The 19,915-nt window shown below is 41.9% G+C and overlaps 1 protein-coding gene across 2 annotated transcripts in view; it reads left to right on the forward strand.

The window, feature by feature from the left end:
* LOC137325414 (protein Niban 1-like) overlaps positions 1-13,363 on the forward strand; it is a 111,730-nt gene extending 98,367 nt beyond the window's left edge. For both annotated transcript variants that reach the window (XM_067990508.1, XM_067990509.1), the window contains exons 12-14: positions 2,425-2,532; positions 4,283-4,394; positions 6,484-13,363. In XM_067990508.1, the coding sequence (XP_067846609.1) occupies positions 2,425-2,532; positions 4,283-4,394; positions 6,484-7,979 (1,716 nt within the window). In that variant the 3' untranslated portion in view covers positions 7,980-13,363. The remainder of the gene's footprint in view (positions 1-2,424; positions 2,533-4,282; positions 4,395-6,483) is intronic.
* Positions 13,364-19,915: the final 6,552 nt, after the last annotated feature.

Consider the following 19,915-nt stretch of genomic DNA (forward strand, 5'->3'; position numbering starts at 1 on the left):
TTGTTCTCCTTGGAACAGAGAAGATTGAGAGGAGATTTGATAGAGGTATTCAAAATCATGAAGGGTCCAGACAGGGTAGATATAGAGAAACTGTTCCCGTTGGCAGAAGGGTCAAGAACCAGAGGACATAGATTTAAAGTGATTGACAAAAGAACCAAAGGTGACATGAGGAAAAACTTCTTTGCACAGCGAGTGGTTGGGATCTGGAATGCACTGCCCAAGGGGGTGGTGGAGGCAGATACAAACCTGGCTTTCAAAAGGGAACTGGATAAGTACCTGAAAGGAGAAAAGTTGCAGGGCTACAGGGATAGGGCGGGGAAGCGGGACGAGCTGGATAGCTCTTGCATAGAGCCGGCATGGACTCGATGGGCCGAATGGCCTCCTTCCGTGCTTTAACCTTTCTATGATTCTATAAGGTTAAATTCATTTTATTCCAATACACAAAATATTAGGTACCTCAAGTATCTCAATGAGGTACATTGTCCTTTTAAGTATCGGCCCGCCGGCTTTAAGAGGGGCAGGACTTCCGGGTGTCTGCTCTCCACATGCAGACAAACTTGCCTGAGTTAAACCCCAGAAGCAGGTGTGTTGGAGCTGGGATGTGGCCCCGCTCTGAAAACGGAGTATTTTTACTCACCCGCCCCCCAACCCACCCGTTCTTGGGAGTTAAAATTTATCCCAAGGTCTTCAGTCTTGTCAATATTCAATTCAAGGAAATTTCTGCTCATCCAATACTGGATGTCTGACAAGCAGTGTGACCAATCAGAGGCAGTGGCAGGGTCGAGAGAGGTGGTGGTGAGGTAGAGCTGGGTGGCGTCAGCATACATGTGGAACCGGTCGTATTTTTGGATGATGTCACCAAGGGGCAGCATGTAGATGAGAAATAGAAATGTAACTGCAGTAATAGTAAAGATATTTACCAACAAGATCTAAATGCCGTGCTGGACTTTGACTTGTTAATGGTAGAGTATTCTTATGAACTTCAATTCACAGGATTATTTTAAAGGAGAAGGTAATTGAATAAAGTATTTGTCCCCTGACATATTCCGTGTTGTTACTTGTTAGACAGAGTAGGGATAAAGGGAATGTTCTCTGTTTGGTGGGATGTGACAAGTGGTGTTCCCTAGGGATCTGTACTGGGGCCTCTGCTTTTCACCATATATACCAATGGCTTGGATGAAGGAATAGAGAGTTGTATATCCATGTTTGCAAATGACACTAAGTTAGGAAGCACAGTAACTTGTGTCGATGGGAGCAAGAAATTACATAGAGACATAGACAGTCTAAGTGAGTGGGCAAAATTATGGCAAATGGAGTTGAATGTGTGAAAGTGTGAGGTTGTCCACTTTGGATCTGAGAAAGACAAATCAAAGTATTTTGTTAATGGTCTGAGACTAGGAGCTGTGGAGGACCAAAGGGATTCAGGTGTCCGTGTACACAAATTACTAAAAGCTAGTGCACGGGTACAAAATGTAATCAAAAATGTTAATGGAATGTTGACCTTTATCTCACGGGGGTAAAATTAATGCTAGACCATTTAGGAGTGAAATCAGGAAGCACTTTTTCACAAAGAGGGTAATGGAAATCTGGAACTCTTTCCTCCAAAAGGCTGTCAATTAAAATTTTCAAGACTGAGAGTGATAGATTATTATTGGGTAAGGTTATGAAGGGATGTGGATCAAAGGTGGGTAAATGGAGTTCAGGTACAGAACAGCCATGATCTAATTGGAACAGGCTCTAAGGGCTGAATGGCCTACTCCCGTTCCTGTGTTCCTGTGTTAATAGATATTTTCATTTGAAAATAATCTCTAGTTGAAGACATTAAAGTATGTAAATGGGGACAGAGACATCTTGCATATAATTTCCTGATACGTGGACATGCAGCACATTCAGCAAGCCAGGCATCTAGGGTTACCAGGGAGTGAGTCAGGTGGCAGTTCATTTAAAAGGTTAGTAATGCAAATGGTATGTGGTTTTAGGGCATTTCTGGGCTTTCTTGGACCCTTTTCTTGTTTGCTTTAACCACTGGCACGTAGGCTCTTATGAGCCCTTGTGCCAGTTGTTCTAAATTATTCATATTTTTGCCCCCGGCACTATTACTAGCACCAATGGGTTTCCCAATGGGAATCCTTCTATCTGATGTGTTTGGAAAAAAAAGGAAGGATCCACAGAGGGATGCCAGGCAGCTCAGGTGGCACAAGAGGTACTCTGTGCCTTTCCGCCAGTACCTCCACACCCAGATTTGTAGTTGATTATAGGAATTCTATATTCGCTGTTGATTATGTGTGTAATAGGGTTATGCTTAACATGTAATGGAATTTTTAGATCTTAATATTCTAACTGAACATCTTTTGCCTTTTAATTCTGCCTTATGCATGGCACATTTTGGGACTGTACAAAGATTTCAAATGTTTTCTTTCCTAGCAATATGACCATGACAGCAGCACTGTAAGGAAGAAGTTGTTCCAAGAAGCTCTAGTGCAGATTACATTGCCGACACTACAGAAAACATTGGCACCAAGTTATAAGCGTGTAAGTGATGCAACGCCGGAGATTGTAATTGTTATATTTTAACTATTATAAACACTACAATCGAATCTCATGACATGAAAAAGTCAATTTTGCTAGACTCCACTCCCGGCATGGAGATTTACTTGACAGGAGTACAGACTGGAGAATTGGATGCGGAGGTTGGTGCACCCAATTTGCAGCCCTCCCGATTTCCTAGAAGGGAAAATCCCAACAAGCGAGGTTCTATATAGGGTAAAGTGGGCTCTGGAAACATTTACCTTTTTAGGTCATAACACTATATTCACTTTCCTAAAGCATCACTTGTAAAATGTTGAAGTATTGGCTTCGACATAACTTGGGATACTAGTGTACCAATGTTTAACACACTTGTCTGAAATTCCTCACTTTGGTATTTTAGCAAAGCCATTAACCCATGGGTTAACTCCAGCACTCAAATTGGAGAGGAATTTCAATCAAACGTGTTCATATGCTAATATCCCATGGGTATAGTTACAGGGCCAATGGAGCTCAGGAATTTTTCTTTCTCATTCTTCTCACTTTTGTATATGTTTACCAATGTCGCATTTATGCTTCAAGTAAAAGCACCTCTAATAGCCTTGGCTCATGGTGTTGTGGAATCTGCCAGGTTTATATTTCAAGGCAGAATCAACAACGTGAGACAAACAGCTGTACATGAACAGTTGATTGAAAATCACAATTCACGTTTTTTGTTTTTTTATTTCCCTCTCCATGAAGACTGGAAAAGATTTGTATGATTTGGGAGGTTGCGGGGGAGTGCTTTGCTGGCCTGAGCAGTGGACCTGCCTGCAGTTGGGAAGAGTAGCAGCTGTAGTTGCTGGAGGCAGCTTTTACATTGCTGTTCACTGAGCCCTGGCAGTGAATGTTAGCAGAATATTTGACTGTGAAGGACACCCTAGTGGATTTTGTTAGTGAGATGAATAGTAGCCATCAAGGGAAGGTATTGAATAGAGGCCTGATTCGTGCTTCCTCATCGGGAGTGAGGGAAGGAAAACCACACTGCAGTCACCTGGAGCAAGGAAAACAACTGAAATAGAACAGAGGAAAACATATAAATTGGGGGTGGAGTGCTGAGTTTGTAGGGTTGAAGGAAATCTAAGCTGGTACCAGACTTAATTGTTACATCGTCAATAAACATTGAGAATGCAAACTGTGCTTTAATCCTCAGTCTGCAGGCTTAAGCTCAGCCCTTTTTCTAAGATCCTTATGAATCAATGTGCATTTTTTTAACTAAAGTGCAACAATTTTCATAAATGGAATTAAACTGCTCCAAATCTAATTTCTCCATAATAGCCTAAAATATTATGGCTTTGAAATTATGCTGTGGGATAATAGGTATAGACTTAACATCTGAAATTTTTGTGATTTTTGAATTTCAGTTATTCTAGCTATTAAGAAATGGTTGAGTTGATTGGCTTCATTTTACTTCATAATATTGGCAGTAAGAATGTGAGGGAAGTAAACTGGAAGCGGACAATAATCAGCGCCGGGGTCTGCAAATACGATGGGATCATGTATTCGACTCTCTTCTATTCAAAGATCACATTCAAGAATCTGAAGGATTTTCTGAGTAGTGGTCCATGTCTTGAGAGATACGCTGGCTAAATGGGTGTAAACTTTGTTTTAGAGCTGATGAGACAAAGTGGAAGTCTGAATGGAGAAGGATGGTAAGTGTAAACACTTCGCTTGTTAGCAAAGAGCTGAGCATAAACTTCTTTTTCTCCTTGAACAGGAGCTTCAGAAATTTGAGCAATACATCTTTGCAGATTACACAAAACTCGTTCAAGTGGAGAATATCTATGAAGAAATCTTACTTCAGACCATTCTTAGGGAGGTGCTCAAAGGTAAAGAATGTTTTCGTACGTGCCAACCTTAGAAAACTAGCCAAAGTTGACCCAAAGCTTCAACGTAGCTGGTACAGTTCTAAAAAGTTGACAGTTCAAAACCAGTCCTGAATATACACTTATGACATATCAAAACGATTACAGTAAAACTGCAGTGGGACCAGGCCTTGTAATTTTATCTGTAGATATACCCAACATTCCTTCACTTTCATTGGAGAGAAAAAAAGGTTCCAGCAGGTGTCCTACTAGTCTATTCAGAGCAGGTTAAGGTGGGCAGGAGATGGTTTGGTGCTGTAAATTGACTGGTAGCCATACAGGATAGCTCCTGTGTGATTTTGTGCCACTTTTAAAGTGTGTCCTCAATTAAAGGACCTGGCAGCAGCATCCAAAGATGGGAGCAGGGCACGGCAAGGAAGCACAAAAGAAGGGCAGACAATTTCATTGAGACTCTCCAACCTCTCCTTCCTCTCCAAAGTCTTTGAATGCGTTGTTGCCTTCCAAATTCCTGCCCATCTTTCCTGCAACACCATTTTTGAATCTCCCCAATCAGGTTTCCGCCCTCCTACAGTACTGAAACTGAAGTCACAAATGACATCCTCTATGACTCTGACTTTGGTGCATTAGCCCACCTCATCCTTCTGAATCATTCTGTAGCTTTTCGTATGTTCAACCACACAATCCTCCCCCAATGCCTCTCCTCCATTGTCCAGCTCAGTGGAACGGCCTTCCCGATCCCACTCTTACCTATCTGATCGTAGCCAGAGCATCACCGGCAATGGTCTCTCTTTGCGCCCCCAAATCATTACCCCTGGAGTCCCCCGAGGATATACATTTGGGCCCCTCCTCTTCCTCATCTACCCCATAGATACATCATCTGAAGACATGGGGTCAGCTTCCACATGTATGCTGGTGACACCTAGCTCTACCTCTCCATCACCTCTCTTGCCTTCTCCACTGCCTCTGTGTTGCTGACTGGTTTGACCAGTTTCCTCCAATTAAACATTGGGAAGATTGAAGCTGTTGTCTTTGGACCCCGCCACAAGCTTGATGCCCTTGCTACCGATTCCATCCCCCTGCCTGGCCACTGTCCCAGGTTGAAACAAACTGCTCACAACTTTGGCACCCTATTCGACCCGAGCAGAGTTTATGCCCCACATATTCTCACCATGACAAAGACAGCCTACTTCCACCTCCGTAACATCACCTGCCTCTTTCCCCCCCTCAGCTCATCTGCTGCTGGAACCTTCATTTGTGCCTTTGTCACCTTCAGACCTGACTATTCCAATGCTCTCTTTGCTGGCCTTCAAATCTCCACCCTCTGTAAACATCAGCTCATCCAAAACTCTGGTGTCCATATCCTACCATGCACCAAGTCCAATTCACCCATCACCCCTGTTCTTGCTGAGCTTCATTGCCTCCCAGTCGCCCAATATCTCCAATTTAAAATTCTCATCCTCTTCATGAAATCACCCCTCCCAATCTCTGCGACCTCCTCCAGCCCTATAACCTCCAGAACTCTCCATTCCTCCGACTCTGGCCTCTTGTACATCCTCCCCCCCTGACCCCGCCGCCCCCCTGACCCCGCCCCCACCCCCTTCATCCCACTACTGGCGACTGTACCTTCAGTTGTTTTGGCCCCACACTCTGGAATTCCCTCCCTATACTCCTCCTCTGCACCCCCCTCTCCTCCTTTAAGACAGTCTTTAAAACCCACCTCTTTGACCAAGCTTTTAGGTAACCCTGCTAATATCTCCTTCTTTGCCTCGGCATCCATTTTTGCCTGATTACACCTCTGTTGTTATAAACTGGATAGCCAGGTAGTGAAGGATAGAATACTAGAGCCTAATCTTCAGTTGCTTCCAAGCCTTTATTCACAGAGCTCCACACCCTAGATAAACTCTCATATAAATGGATACGTGATTTCCCAATTGATATGCACCACCTGAATATAATTAACACTAATTAATATACATCACATGGATACATTAACATCTGTGAAATTTTTAATAGAAATGTTGTTTTTCTGTAAGATAAGCAGCATTGTTTTAATTTATTTTCATTTAAAAAACAAATTGTTTTTTGTTGATAGTGGTGAAAGAAGCTGCCATTTTGAAGAAACACAATCTGTTTGAAGACAACATTGTTTATACTAGCGACAGTGATAGCAACCTCACTGATAAGAATGAAGGAAAGACACCACCAGATTCTCAACCAAGGAGCCCTGCTAAAATATCACCTGAGGGATCATATGCTGAGGGATTAGAAGCTGGAGAAAAAGTGACTTCACAAATTCCTACTCCTACATTAGATCCTTTACTGAATGAGAAACGGGAATGTGAACAGTCATCAGTCTCTCAGGAGGAACCTGGTGATGAAATGCTTCATACTACATTTGATTCTAAACCGAATGGAGAAGTGATAACCCAATTACATACCGGCACAGTGCAAGAAACTAGTTCGGCCACAGTTGCTCATCAGGAAGCTGAGAAACCAATCAAATTAGATAACAAAAACAGTAATGAGAATGTACCAAGAAATGAATGCCAGAACAGGCAAGGAGCTGAAATACAGAAAGAAAGGATAACTCCTCCAGCTCCTGATAGTTTAAAAGAAATACATGATCTATTAACAGTGGCAATAGTGCCAGTTGAAGAGAGTTCTGAGAATCGGGAAGCTTTGCTGTCCAAAACAGATGAAAGCCATATTGAAATGCACAAGGAAACTAGTCCAGAAGTGAATGAACATTTGAAGGACCTAGATGAAACAAAAGAAGATGTGTCATCAGCAGTTGAACTTGTGGAAGGTCAGAGTGAGGAAAATAAGGAAACTAAAGTAGAAAATTTGCCAGCAGCAGTTGAGGAACATGTGGAAGGCCAGTGTGAGGAAGATAATGAACCCAAAGGCTTACCATCAACAGTTGATGAACTTGTGAAAGATGAGTGTGAGGTAGATGATGAACCCAAAGACTTACCATCAACAGTTGATGAACTTGTGGAAGGCCAGTGTGAGGAAGATAATGAACCCAAGGGCTTACCATCAACAGTTGATGAATTTGTGAAAGGTGAGTGTGAGGAAGATAATGAACCCAAAGGCTTACCATCAACAGTTGATGAATTTGTGAAAGGTGAGTGTGAGGTAGATGATGAACCCAAAGGCTTACCATCAACAGTTGATGAACTTGTGGAAGGCCAGTGTGAGGAAGATAATGAACCCAAAGGCTTACCATCAACAGTTGAGGAACTTGTGAAAGACCAGAGTGAGGAAGACAAAGAGTCTGAAGAAGACTTGCCAACAATTGTTAATGAACTTGTGGAAGGTCAGGATGAGAAGGCTGCAGAACCTAAAAAAGAGGACATGCCACTAAAAATAAACGAATGTTCGGAAAATGAGCCTTGCATTGACAACACTGAGTCTAATACTATTTCTGGGAGTGCTCCAATGTTGCACAAAGAGGAAGTTCAAGAAATGAGTACCACACACATAACGGACACTGAAATGCCACTTGTTTTTTCTGAAAAGGAGAATGAACAAAAGACACTGAACCAAGAGGAAGCTAAGGAAGGTGACAAGAATTCTCAGATGTAGGTGGTCATTGATATAGAAGCAAAGGTGAAGGAATTGACTGTGTATCAATATAGTGAGGATCTCATCATTGCAGAAAATGAATCCATTGCAACACCAATAACTGAAGTAAAGCAATTTGAAGCTCAAGCTCCATAAAAAAGATTGCAATGTGAGATGACCAAGAACCCAAAAGCCCTGTTTCCACTTGATCTGAAGACTTTACTGAGAGCTCTTATAATAATCAATGCTTTCCAGATTATAATGGGAAACACTTCCTATTCTTGACTTAAATTCGGGGTATCCTTTTGAAGTAACAAGGGAAGAGGTCTGTGCTTGATTTTATTTTATTTTTAATTGTCTTTGTCTCCACATAAGACTCAAGTGGGCAAGCTGAGATAGGGCTAGAGCGGACTGGAGAAAAAAATCAATGCCCACATCCAAGTGATCCAAACAATAATTGAAGAGAGTGTGAAAAATGAGATGAGTTAAGTAGTTTTAAATGAATGAAACCGCTCATAGCACGAAGAGGTGGCCATTATCAAAATTCAAAGGAACTGCAGAAGGTTTAAAGCCAATATCTTTCTTTTTGAAATCAGGATATGTAATGACAACAAAAAAAATCTACACAATATATTCCATTTTCAAGTATTGGACTATCGCTACAGAAGATTGACATTGTGACCTGTTGTAATTTAGTTTCTTGCTGTAGCTGTTTCTGTTTAATATATACAGAGAAATTACTGGAATCTTGTCTGCTTTGCACATGCTATCAACACTTGGAATGCTGTACAATTGTTTTTATTACTCTGTTTATGACATAGAATTTACACTTTAATTCAGTATGGCTTTAGCCATGAATTAAATCTGTAATATAACCATTTACTAGAGCGCACAGTCTGGAGTCATACTAATACAAAAAACTCATCTCCAAGTCATGCCTTTATGACCCCCTTCCCTTTCCCATCCAAAACCTATATAACTTACTGCTCAAAATAAGTGTAGCAATAGGCCTTGCTGTTATCTGTTGACAGATTCTATTAACAGAATTAGTGTCAGTGGTTGTGTGACCTTATCTTGCTAATACTCTTATCAGCTTAAAATAATACAGGCCTGTGTGGTTGGTTTATCACTTAGAGATTGACAATCTCAGAGTTATCCTCCTGTAAGGCATGGTGTAAACAGAGCAGCTGTAATTCTTAAGGCAAGATGCAGCAGTCACTTTGGGTACTAATTAGAGCAGAACTATTAGCACAAAGTGAGATGCTTTTGATCCAGCCTAAAATATCAGTGCTCAGAAGTCATTTCTTTCAAGCTTTAGTGTGTATAGCTGAAGTTTTAATGGTAATTCAGGGTAAAAGTTACAAATTTCCAAACGAAAGCTATTCACCTATCTAAAGTAAAATTGTACAGACCACCTTACAGTCATTGCAATAAAGGGAATAAATTGGGCATTTTCATTTACCTAACAAGGGGAGAGATATGATGATAAGTAGGACATGGGTTTGTGGTTTGTCCCTTGCAGTTCAAAATCCTGTTTCCAGGAAGACTGAAGAGTGAAGATCAAAATTTTCTTTGTGGGGGAGAGGAGGAGGGCAAGTTGTTTTTTTTGTCGGGGGTGGGGGGTGGTGGGGGAGTGCGGAGCTCACCCCCATGTCACTCTCCTAAGCTTGAGGGGAATTTCCAGAGACCTGTGAGATGGTGATCTCTCAGCACTATTGGACTGAATCTAAAAGAGGAAAGAGGAGAATACATTTCAAATGGAAGAGGAAAACACAAGAAATAGCACAGAACAACACTATTGTGCATTAGGATAATGAAAAAATACATAGAGCACTAAATGACTAGGAGAAATGCTGAAACTACAGCCCTGACATTATTTTATCTCTTACATTAGCTTTTAGACTAGCCTATCACAATGAAAACATTGTATTTGCAATCCTACAATACACACATCAGTGTGTCCGTTTCACATTCCACAGTGAGATGACACAATAAAATATTACCTTTAGTTAATAACTAGAAAAGAGTGCCTGTTGCTAATTGGACTAGGGCTGTAGGACCTTCCAACAGTGTTATCCAAGTTTGATCACTGGAGTAAAGGAGAATCAATTTTCAGATAGTGGGAGCACATTTTTGTAAAAAACATCAATGGTCAATAACTATATAGAACATAACGAGGCTGAAAACATTGTAAGTTGTCTTCCCCCTCCCCATCTATGATCCATCTTTATCAAATATTGTATACATTTTGCTTCTTTCATCTAGAAGTAGAGGATGTCACAAGAGTTCTGAAGTGAGGTGACACTTGAATGAATGGTTCCAACTGGATGCCACACAGATCCTGGGCTGATGTGGCATTTAAACAACAAATGGACCCGATTGCAAAACACACAAGTGTGTTTGCTTCAATGGATTGTTAGATATCAACTCACAGTAGCCCACGTGTTGTTCTGTTTTTAAAATGTGTTGCTCACTTTAGCTATTTTAAAAACAATTTAATATGCCCCTACTTTACTCTTATACACAGTGTTGTATGGTGACTTAGTTCAGTTATCTCTTGGAGATGGGTCCATGTAAGTTGTGAACATCTTTGTTTTATTATTGGGTCATTTTTTTTTCTAAGTAAAGTATCTTTACATTTTATAATTTGCTTAGGCACATCCTCACAATGAGTGAGGTATGTTTTTCACTTTCCTAAGGATAGCTTTTTTAAACTATAAGATGTTCACTCCTCTCATTGATTTAGTGGGTATATGCAGCTTCTGGTGTGGCACTAAGCCACACAGACCAGAAAGCCTCAATCGATGGTCTGTGCTAAGTTGCCTCATTTCAACAGGGGCCACCAGTCGGGACAGAATTAGCTACAGTGGGCTAGGGAGGGAAAAACTCAGACAGGGTTCTTGGTCTCAGTTACCATGTCACAACTGCTGGAAAGTGAATGTGTAGATGTCAGGTAATGACAAGACCAGGTTTGACTGTGCTTCGCTCCGCAGAGCATATACTGCTGACACTTGGGTCTGGATTTTCTATTAGGGTTGGTTTGCTGCCAGAGGAGGATTGAAGCAGTACATCTGCCCACTGCCCTGATCCTGGCGTGACCCCAATGCTTTTTTTCCCTGTGTTGGTGCTCATTCTGCAGGCAGGGCAGACTCCCTGCTACTAAGAGGGAGTCCGTTGCTGCAGTACCAGAAAAGGAGCAGGCATCTTAAAAGGGCAGAAGAGCTCTGAATTTGTTTGTTACATAAATGCTCTCCTTGAGCCTATTGGCCAGGAAGAAGAGGTGAAGGGCTTTAAGGGAGGAAGAGGAGCCGACTCCTGGTCTCTCCAACATTGTGCTGAGTAAGTTTGCCACTGCTGCCCCCGGTCCGACTGCCACCCCTTTCCTGGTGTGTTCCTGGGGTCAGCGGTAACAGGGCTGGTAAAGAGAGAAATCGAGTGGGTATGGGTCCTGCCTCCCCAAATGTAGCAGGAGCAGCCCGGGCCCTGGTAAGCTACTTCCCTACAGTGGAAGAAGGAGGAAAGTGCAGGTCATCAGTGTTAAGGGGAAAGCTCGGTGCCCATTTTTTCTTTCATTTTCTGCCGCCATACCACCCAATTAGAAGTATAGCAGAGGAAAATCCAGCCCTCACTGTCCAGGATCATACATAAGAAATGGCTAATTCAAAGGACTGCCGATGATCTTGGAACTAGCAAGAATTAGTGCCTTCAGGAGGGGAGAAAATAGCAGGAAAAAATGGGGCAAGGAATGTAAGCTTGTCAGACAGAGCTTTTAAATATTGTTTGACTCCTGGGATTTCTGTCAAACTATTTTTTTCTCAACTTTAGTGGATAATGCGAGCAGTTGAATGAAACCTAGGGTTGCCAACTCTGGTTGGAAGTATTCCTGGAGGTTTCATCCCATGACCTCTCGACTCCAACTGCCCTGCCCAATCAAACAGCCTTTTCTCCCATCTCCAATATTTTTATAACTAATAAACATAGGAACAGGAGTAGGCCATTCAGCCCCTCGAGCCTGTTCAGCCATTAAATTAGATAATGGCTGATCTGTATCTTAACTCCATCTACCCGCCTTGGTTCCATAACCCTTAATACCTTTGCCTAATAAAAAATCTATCAATCTCAGTTTTGAATAAACAAAAGTGTTCAAAGAAAATTAAAAAAAACACAGAATTTTTTTTAATGCCACAATGATTTTTCTCCTGGGTTGCTTGAACAGTACTGGAGATTAATCTTTAATTCCTGGAGACTCCAGGACAATCCTGGAGGGTTGGCAACCCTAATGAAACCTGGTCCCATGGTGCAGCCAGCAGCAGACGATGGTCCCTTAATAAAGTGATAGCACGGTGATTGAGTAAACTCACATGCACATACTCTAGAGGTCACTGCATTGAGCATTGGTAAATAATATGTCAAGAGGGTGTTTCTTGTGAGTTTCCAGCACCTGGGAATTGAGTTGCTCCATGAGATAAATCTGAATGTTAAAATGGATGCTGGTTGGGGAAAGGGAACCTCCATGACAAAAACATTGGAATTCCCTATTCCATTAGCTTCTGGCTGTTCCTATTTTCTGAAGTTTGTTTATACCATAATTAATACCTGGCAGGATGATTGGGTTGAAATTGTACTATATGGTATTAGTACAAACATTTTCACATGTTTGTAACTCCATGCAAAGGCTATATGTGTTTGCTGTTAGCAATAAGCAGCACAATTTCAACCCAGATATCAGTTAATATGGCAAGTCGTTTTATACCGTTAACTTAAAACTACCCTTATATTTGGTGCAATATGAGAACAAAAATGATGCGATCACACATAATTTTTTAATCACAGTTTCCTAACATTCTGACAATGTCTTATGAAGTTTCCACTATTATACAAACTTCAGGAGCTGAGATAAATTTTATGTTGGTTTTCTTGTATTCTATTTGTAAAATTTACAGCTATTCAGTTTTCTTTTTGTAACGATTCATAGAGGAATTGGTTGTGCAATCCTTGAAGGTGGAGATAAGATGGAAGTAGACACCTTTGAAGAATTTCGAATCCTCAATGATTTTACTACACATACTCTAAACATACACTTTGCCACTATTGGAGACAGAATAGCAGACGCAAGGGTGCTCCAAAAACAATTCACACTTTCTCCAGCTGTCTTTAGTAATGTGATTTTCATATATGTTCTGAATAATTTAAACCTGTTTAATTCATGTGGGTTTTGTATAATAATTAACTCATATGGTGACTCCGAAGAAAGTTTCAAAGCTGAATTTTTTAATGATCAATTTTGCAAATGGAATATACAAGTTTTTCTCATGACTTTGTATGTTGAAGAACCTGTTTCTTCGATGTCTGATCTAATAATGTTAATGAATGACTTATCTTTAATAAAAACAATTAGAAATCCATTTTCAAACTCTGTGGTTATTGATAAAGAAAATCAACTCCATCCATCTTCTGCAGGTCAATTGCCCATTTGAGTTATAGCTCCACCTTCAGAGATCCACGAGAATTATATTGGATAAGGTGCCAAGCACACAGCTACTTTTAAACTGAAGTTTCCTTTTGAATAATCTAAAACGATCAGTGGTATTTTACTGGTGTAAATGATCCTCTCTCATTATGTCACTATATAACTCTAGAAGGAGCAACTGTCGGTCTGTAGGGATGGGCTCATTCTATTTTGAATTCTGTAGAGTAAGATGGATAACTGGAAGTGATGACAAGACTATAATCCAATTGAGAGCATCACAGAATGTCACAAACTGCAAGAGTGAAGCTTGAGTGATTGATAACTTTCATCTAAACTCTGAGATTAGATTGCTGTGTGGAGATACTCTGGACTTCATTTTTGTTTTTTTATAACATATGCCGTAAAATTTAAAAAGGTATTGTCTTGGTAAATTTATGTAAAGGGAAATGCGCAGGGTTCTGCCTTAATTCTGTAATAATTATTCTGCAGTACGTGCTTACATAAAGTGCAATTATAAATGCTGCTGGGCCCCAAAGTGGAAACAACCTCAGTGAAGGCCTAATTTATGTCACAGCCTTGTGATGATAACATTAGGCATTAAATGATAAAATGAAACATAACATGTGTAATACAAAATAAATTTACAGATAATGGGGTAAAATTTAACCCCACAAATGGGTAGGCTGGGGGCAGGTGGGAAGGTAAAAATTGTAAAAAAAAGTAAAACCCGACCCCAACTCATCTCCAACCCGCCCACTTGCGGTTTTAATGGAGGTGGGTCAAGGGGTCGGCGACCAAACTGCCCAGAGGAGGCGGGTCAGTTAGTGAAATCTTTTAAGAAGGCTGTGGGCCTCCATTTTAATAGGTTTTTTATTTTTAACTCTTGGAGGCCAGGATACCTGGGCCTTCTGACTCATACCACGTTAGAGGAGGTGAGAAGGCCTGGATCAACAGGAAAATTGCACTGCTAGTGGGCCAGGAGGAGCTGGAGTGTTTCCTCCAGGCCCAACAAGCCTACCTGCTGCGATCCCACACACGCAATCGACCAACACCCACCCCAATGTCCGATCCCCCCCATATCCGACCACCACCACCCCCCCCCCCACCCCACGATCTCCAAACCCCCCCAACGTCCGATCCCCCCCACCACAATCTCCGACCCCGCCGCACCAGCTCCGGCCTCCCCATGACTAAGCCCCCGATGACCAACTCCCCTGATGACCCCCAATGACCCGCGACCTCCAATGACCGTTCCCCCCCCCCCCACCAATGACTGACCCCTACCTCCCCCCATCAATCTAAGACTTACCTGCTGGCATCTGCTCCCTGGTTGTTCTCCCGTCCAACTGACAGCCAGCCAGTCAATCTGGTCAGCTGTCAGGCAGGAAACCTAATGAAAAAAACTGAAATACATCCTTATGTCTAAATCGTAAGGATGTTCAGGAAACTTATATTTCCAGGTTTCCCATCAGGAAATCCCCCCACTCTCTTCCCGGCTCCCCGTTCAAATTTACCCCAAAGGGGTAAAGAAAAAAGTGATCCAAAAATAAATGAAATTAGGTTATTAATGATAAATGAATTCCAATGATACAGTAAAATTGCTGGAGAAAGTGTTTTCGCAGTATGTTATAACAATAATGACATCAAAATTGTCAGTTCTTCTAGATTTAGCATTATTGTTCGTCAGTGACACAGCCCTTAATTGGACATTGTTGTAGTTTGAGGATATTTCAACCAACAGCTGTTTCAGAAATCTGCTGATACAATAGAATCAAGCTGCTATTAAAATTACATTTGTTGTTTGGCCCTTCAATTTTCCCCCTCCTCTCCTGGAAACTGTTGCTGGGGTACAGTTCCACAGATGCTGACAGCCTTCCGATACCTCATTCAATTTCCCGCTCTTCACGTGTGAGCCCAGGTAGTAGATGTCAGACAAATTGACCATGGATGGCATCAGAGTCAAGCTTGATCCTGTCCTCCTCAGATGTCCATGTGTACACGCACATGTGCAGCTGCACACACACAGGCGCACACTTCCCAGTAGGAGTCATTGTGTAATGATCAGGAGGAACCTGGGCTAATTTTTCTCCTTCTAACTCAGCACACTGAGGTTAATTGTAGCATCCCTGGCTGAGATCAGCTAACTCAGGACAGGCTAGGGATCAAACTTTGGAGTTTCTTGGTCTATATGGCTGTTAACCACTGGGCAATGCACTTACTAAGTTAGATATTGGGCTGCACCAACAGATGTAGTATCTGCTGCAGCCCAAACTTCTCCAGATGTCCAATGTAGTTGGGAGCCATATTATCAAAGCACATTGTTCCTGGCTTCACCAAACCGATCCTGTATGAAAAACCCCACAAATTATGTAATTTAAGAGGTACTTTTATTCAATTTTTATTTCTGATTATCAGTACACCCTCATTGATATCAACTCTGAAGGACTGACAATTTTGATTCATTACTGCATGTTCATACAGATATAACATGCAACAAGTTATACTACCTATAATATATGATGAGTGGTCTCAAAATTCTAATAGTAGGGGGCCTGTAGGTGACAGTTAGTGTAACGTCATATGACTCATTAACAGAATCAGGAGTCCACCTAATGTTACGTGATGGGCACTGGAGGTCATCCCCTACTACCCAGATATTCAAAATTGCAATGTAATTTTAGAATCCTTATTGACCTTAATATTTATAAGCTGTGATTTAGTTCCCTTACTTTATTTTGCAAAAAAGCAGTAGAAAACTAATAGACAAGCTGTCCCTATTTGTTTTACTGCCCCGGTCTTCAATTCCCTTAATAAAAGTCTCTCTTCCTGATCACATACTGACACTGTTGGCGCTGACATTTTGGATCCTCCACTTTTACCGAAGCATGGGGAAGAAAATTCACCTCCTATCGGGAAAGTTTCTTTAAAATCAACTCGTACCTGTGAGTAAGTGATATTCTCTAGCCCTGAACTCCATCTGCCTGACCTATACAGGAACTGTGTTCTAAGACGGGTTATAAATTGGTACAGTCGGAAGAGACACACGGTGCAGTCCAGAAGTTCCTGAAGTTCTGTGCCATTTAAAAAACACTGAATTCACACGTCCTTTCCAATAGATGTAGAAGAGTTCCATTCCCTGGAATAGCGGCATCAGGTAAGAGCTGGGAGTGACAGTGATTGTCATTCGCAGATAAGTGGACATGGGCTCCAAATCACCAACTGTACACATGAAATGTGGGTGGTTGGCATATATGGGAGGAAAGAACACTGCCCTGGGTTACTTCTGAGTTAATGAATAAAAGTCAGATGAAGAGCCATGGGCCTAGAAATTGGGCCGCATAGCACAAAGCGCTAAGCAGCCTAAGTCCCTAAAATGGTAGGCTGGAAACATGCGCACTCATCTGGCCGCAAGTGCGGCGCCTGCCACATCGGTAGACGAGGTAGTGCTTGCATCAGGAGCGCATGCCAGCAGCATTCAAAGTTGAAATTAATATGTGCAGATGATGGTCCTGGGCTTCTAGGAGAAGCCGTTTTCCATTATCGACCATCCCAGTGCCTCACTCGCCACGTGCTGTCCTCGCTCAGCACAACGTGACGCTAACCAGCACGAAGGACCCCCTCACCACGCCATTTAAAGGGATCATGTCGTACTTGCAGTTAGTATTTCTGGCTGCTGTTTGACTTCTAGGTGTTTTTTGCTGTGTTCTAGCACTCTTTAAAGTTCACGTAGTCTGCACAGAAAGAGGTTTTGTTGCTTTTGCACTGTTGTTGCTCTTTGCCTCACAAATAGTCTGGCTCCAAACACGAATGGTCTGGTAGGGCTTCCTTTGGGAATAGAAGATGATTGGGAGCAGCAAGGAAGAAACCACAGATCAGGAGAAGCTGCCAGGAGGGAGAAGGAGGGCACAGAACAGGTCATATCCAAAGAGGGTCTACAGGGAGCACGTCTCCAACCTCAACTTGACTGAGGAGCAATGTACGAGACGCCTCCGCTTCACCAAGGAGGCCATCACTGAGCTATGTCACCTGCTGCAGCCACAACTACAGCTGTTCTGCTGATGATCTTAAGGCCTGTTACACACCTCTGGAACTCTGCTGTTTAATGCTTTGGTGAATTATCTGTTATTACCTTGAGCATCTCAAAAATATTTGACAGGGACAGTAGTTCTGTGAGGAAAGACAGAGCATTGTGGAACATATGATTAGATTTGGTCAGGATATTGAGGCAGTACTGGTAAAGAGAGAGTGAGGTATGAGGTATGATACCGAGGTCCTGGAGATCATTTTGAAATTCTAGTTCCAGATGCTTCACATTGATTTCATGTTAATGTAGTCTGAATGCAAATGCCCTGTATTCCTGTGTCTAGGATTTCTTAGTGTACCAATGCATTTTTGACCAAGAGTATACTAGAGGATGTAGCATGGAGGAGGAGAGAGTTGGCAGTGTGCCAAGCTAGACATAACCTGCACAAGATGCTACCCATTTTCTGAGAACTAGGTTTGCTAGCTGTTTTGAAGAAAACATTACTGCTAATGTTATCACACTAGAGTGCTATTTTTGCTCTTATAGAGCTTATTATAAAATACGAACTATATAAATCACTGTTAATTTAAAGGAATACATTTCCTAATCAATTCTCAAGCATCACCAATATTTCAGTCAATCTGTGGGATGCCTCCTCTCATGGAATCCTGTTGCGCCTTTAAATCCAGTGTTATCCTGCTGCACTTTGACCTTCACTTTGATTTTCTGAAGTGCCAGGCATTTTTCTGTATTAATGCGATATTTTTAGCATCATCCAAGCCACTGCATGGTGAGAATGTGAATTATACATCACATCAGTCTTTTTTTGTAATACAAATTTCTTGCTGGCTAACACATTAGCTTCCCCCCCCTTTAAATGTTATTAATTTGCTTTAGCTCAGTGTCAGGCAAGTGCGAAAAGAGTTGTACAAATATATGATCCATTATTCAGAAGTACTGGCTGTTGAAAAATAACTTAGTCTCAAAATTGGCAAAGGGCGAGGAACATGACCCTGGAAAATATAGATTGCTATCTTGACATCAGTGTTATAAAAATGCTTGCTAGCGAAATAAGGAATATAATTCAGGATTATCCAGCAGAAACTAATGTGAACAATGAAAAACAGCCGAGCTTATGAGTGGGATATCCAGTTTTATTAATTTACTGGACTTTTCCCTAGGATGTGACTAAGTTAATAGAATTCGAACATAAGAAGGCAAGAAAAGGTCATCCATCCCACCAAACCCATTGTTTCCATTAAATGTACAATCTGCTCTGACATTAATTCTACCCAATCCAATTGTTCTGCAAACTCCCTGCTTTCAAAAACTAATGTAAACTAATTGACCGGGAGCCAATGGAAGTCAACGAGCATAGTGGTGATGGGTGAATGGGACTTGGTGCGAGTTAGGATACGGGCAGTAGAGTTTTGGATGAGCTCAAGTTTATGAAGGGTGAAAGATCGGAGGCCGGCCAGGAGAGCATTGGAATCGTCGAGTCTGGATGTAACAAAAGCACGGATAGGCTGAGGCGGGGCGGAGACGGGCGATATTACGGAGGTGGAAGTAGGCGCTAGGTTACGTGTGTGTAACAGACAAATCCACATCTGTTCTCCACATACACTTTACAGCAAGTGTGCTAAGGGCCATTTCATTTAAAGTGCTACCCCAGCTGACTCCAACTAACTGAACACCAATCAGGAATGTGTCTTTCTTAGTCGGTATAACTTAGTACTGCATGAAATAGCTCATTTACCCACTGAGCCAAGAGAGGTCAAGAAAAGTAATGGATTTTGGTGTGTTTTTATCCATAAACACAACTTCATAAGCTTATCAGGCATCATCTGTGGAGAGAGAAACAGAGTTAACGTTTCAAGTCGACGACCTATGCCTAAGATGGCTCCTGGGCTGGCAGCTCCCTGGGAACTCCTTTGCTGTACTACACTATCTTTGGCCATCCGTTGCCATCCTTTGCCCTTTTTCCCCCAATCTCCTCTCTTCCACTGTTTAAGTTCCCCTGGTTCTAATAGTGGGTGCGTTTTAGCCCTAACTACACGTTCAAGCTGCAAGTTTAAAGTTACCTGGGCCCACTACCCATTCCCTGGCCATGCCCGCTCTTTGTTTTCATCAGTGAGCACTGAATCTTTGCTCAAATTTGGCTTCAAAATTCCTGGACTTCTCTGGACGTCAAGACTAGGCTGCTCCACAGGACGACATTGCTGCAGTGCTGTGACTCTGATATTCTATTCAGCTGCTTCAGTTTTAAGGTAACTTTGTCTAGCCTACAGCCCATTCCCCACTGCTACTGTTATCTGCTGAGCTTATGACTGTCCTACTGGTTTTTCAGATTTATTTTGCTGCAGTGTGGTTCCTGGCCAGAAATTCACTCTCCTGGGCCGAAGTCCATTTCTCCGCTGTTTCTGGATCTTATAGTGACCTCCAACTTCGCCATCATTTTTCTGC

Source organism: Heptranchias perlo, chromosome 9 (genome assembly GCF_035084215.1).
Source record: "Heptranchias perlo isolate sHepPer1 chromosome 9, sHepPer1.hap1, whole genome shotgun sequence".
NCBI classification, from domain to species: Eukaryota; Metazoa; Chordata; class Chondrichthyes; order Hexanchiformes; family Hexanchidae; genus Heptranchias; species Heptranchias perlo.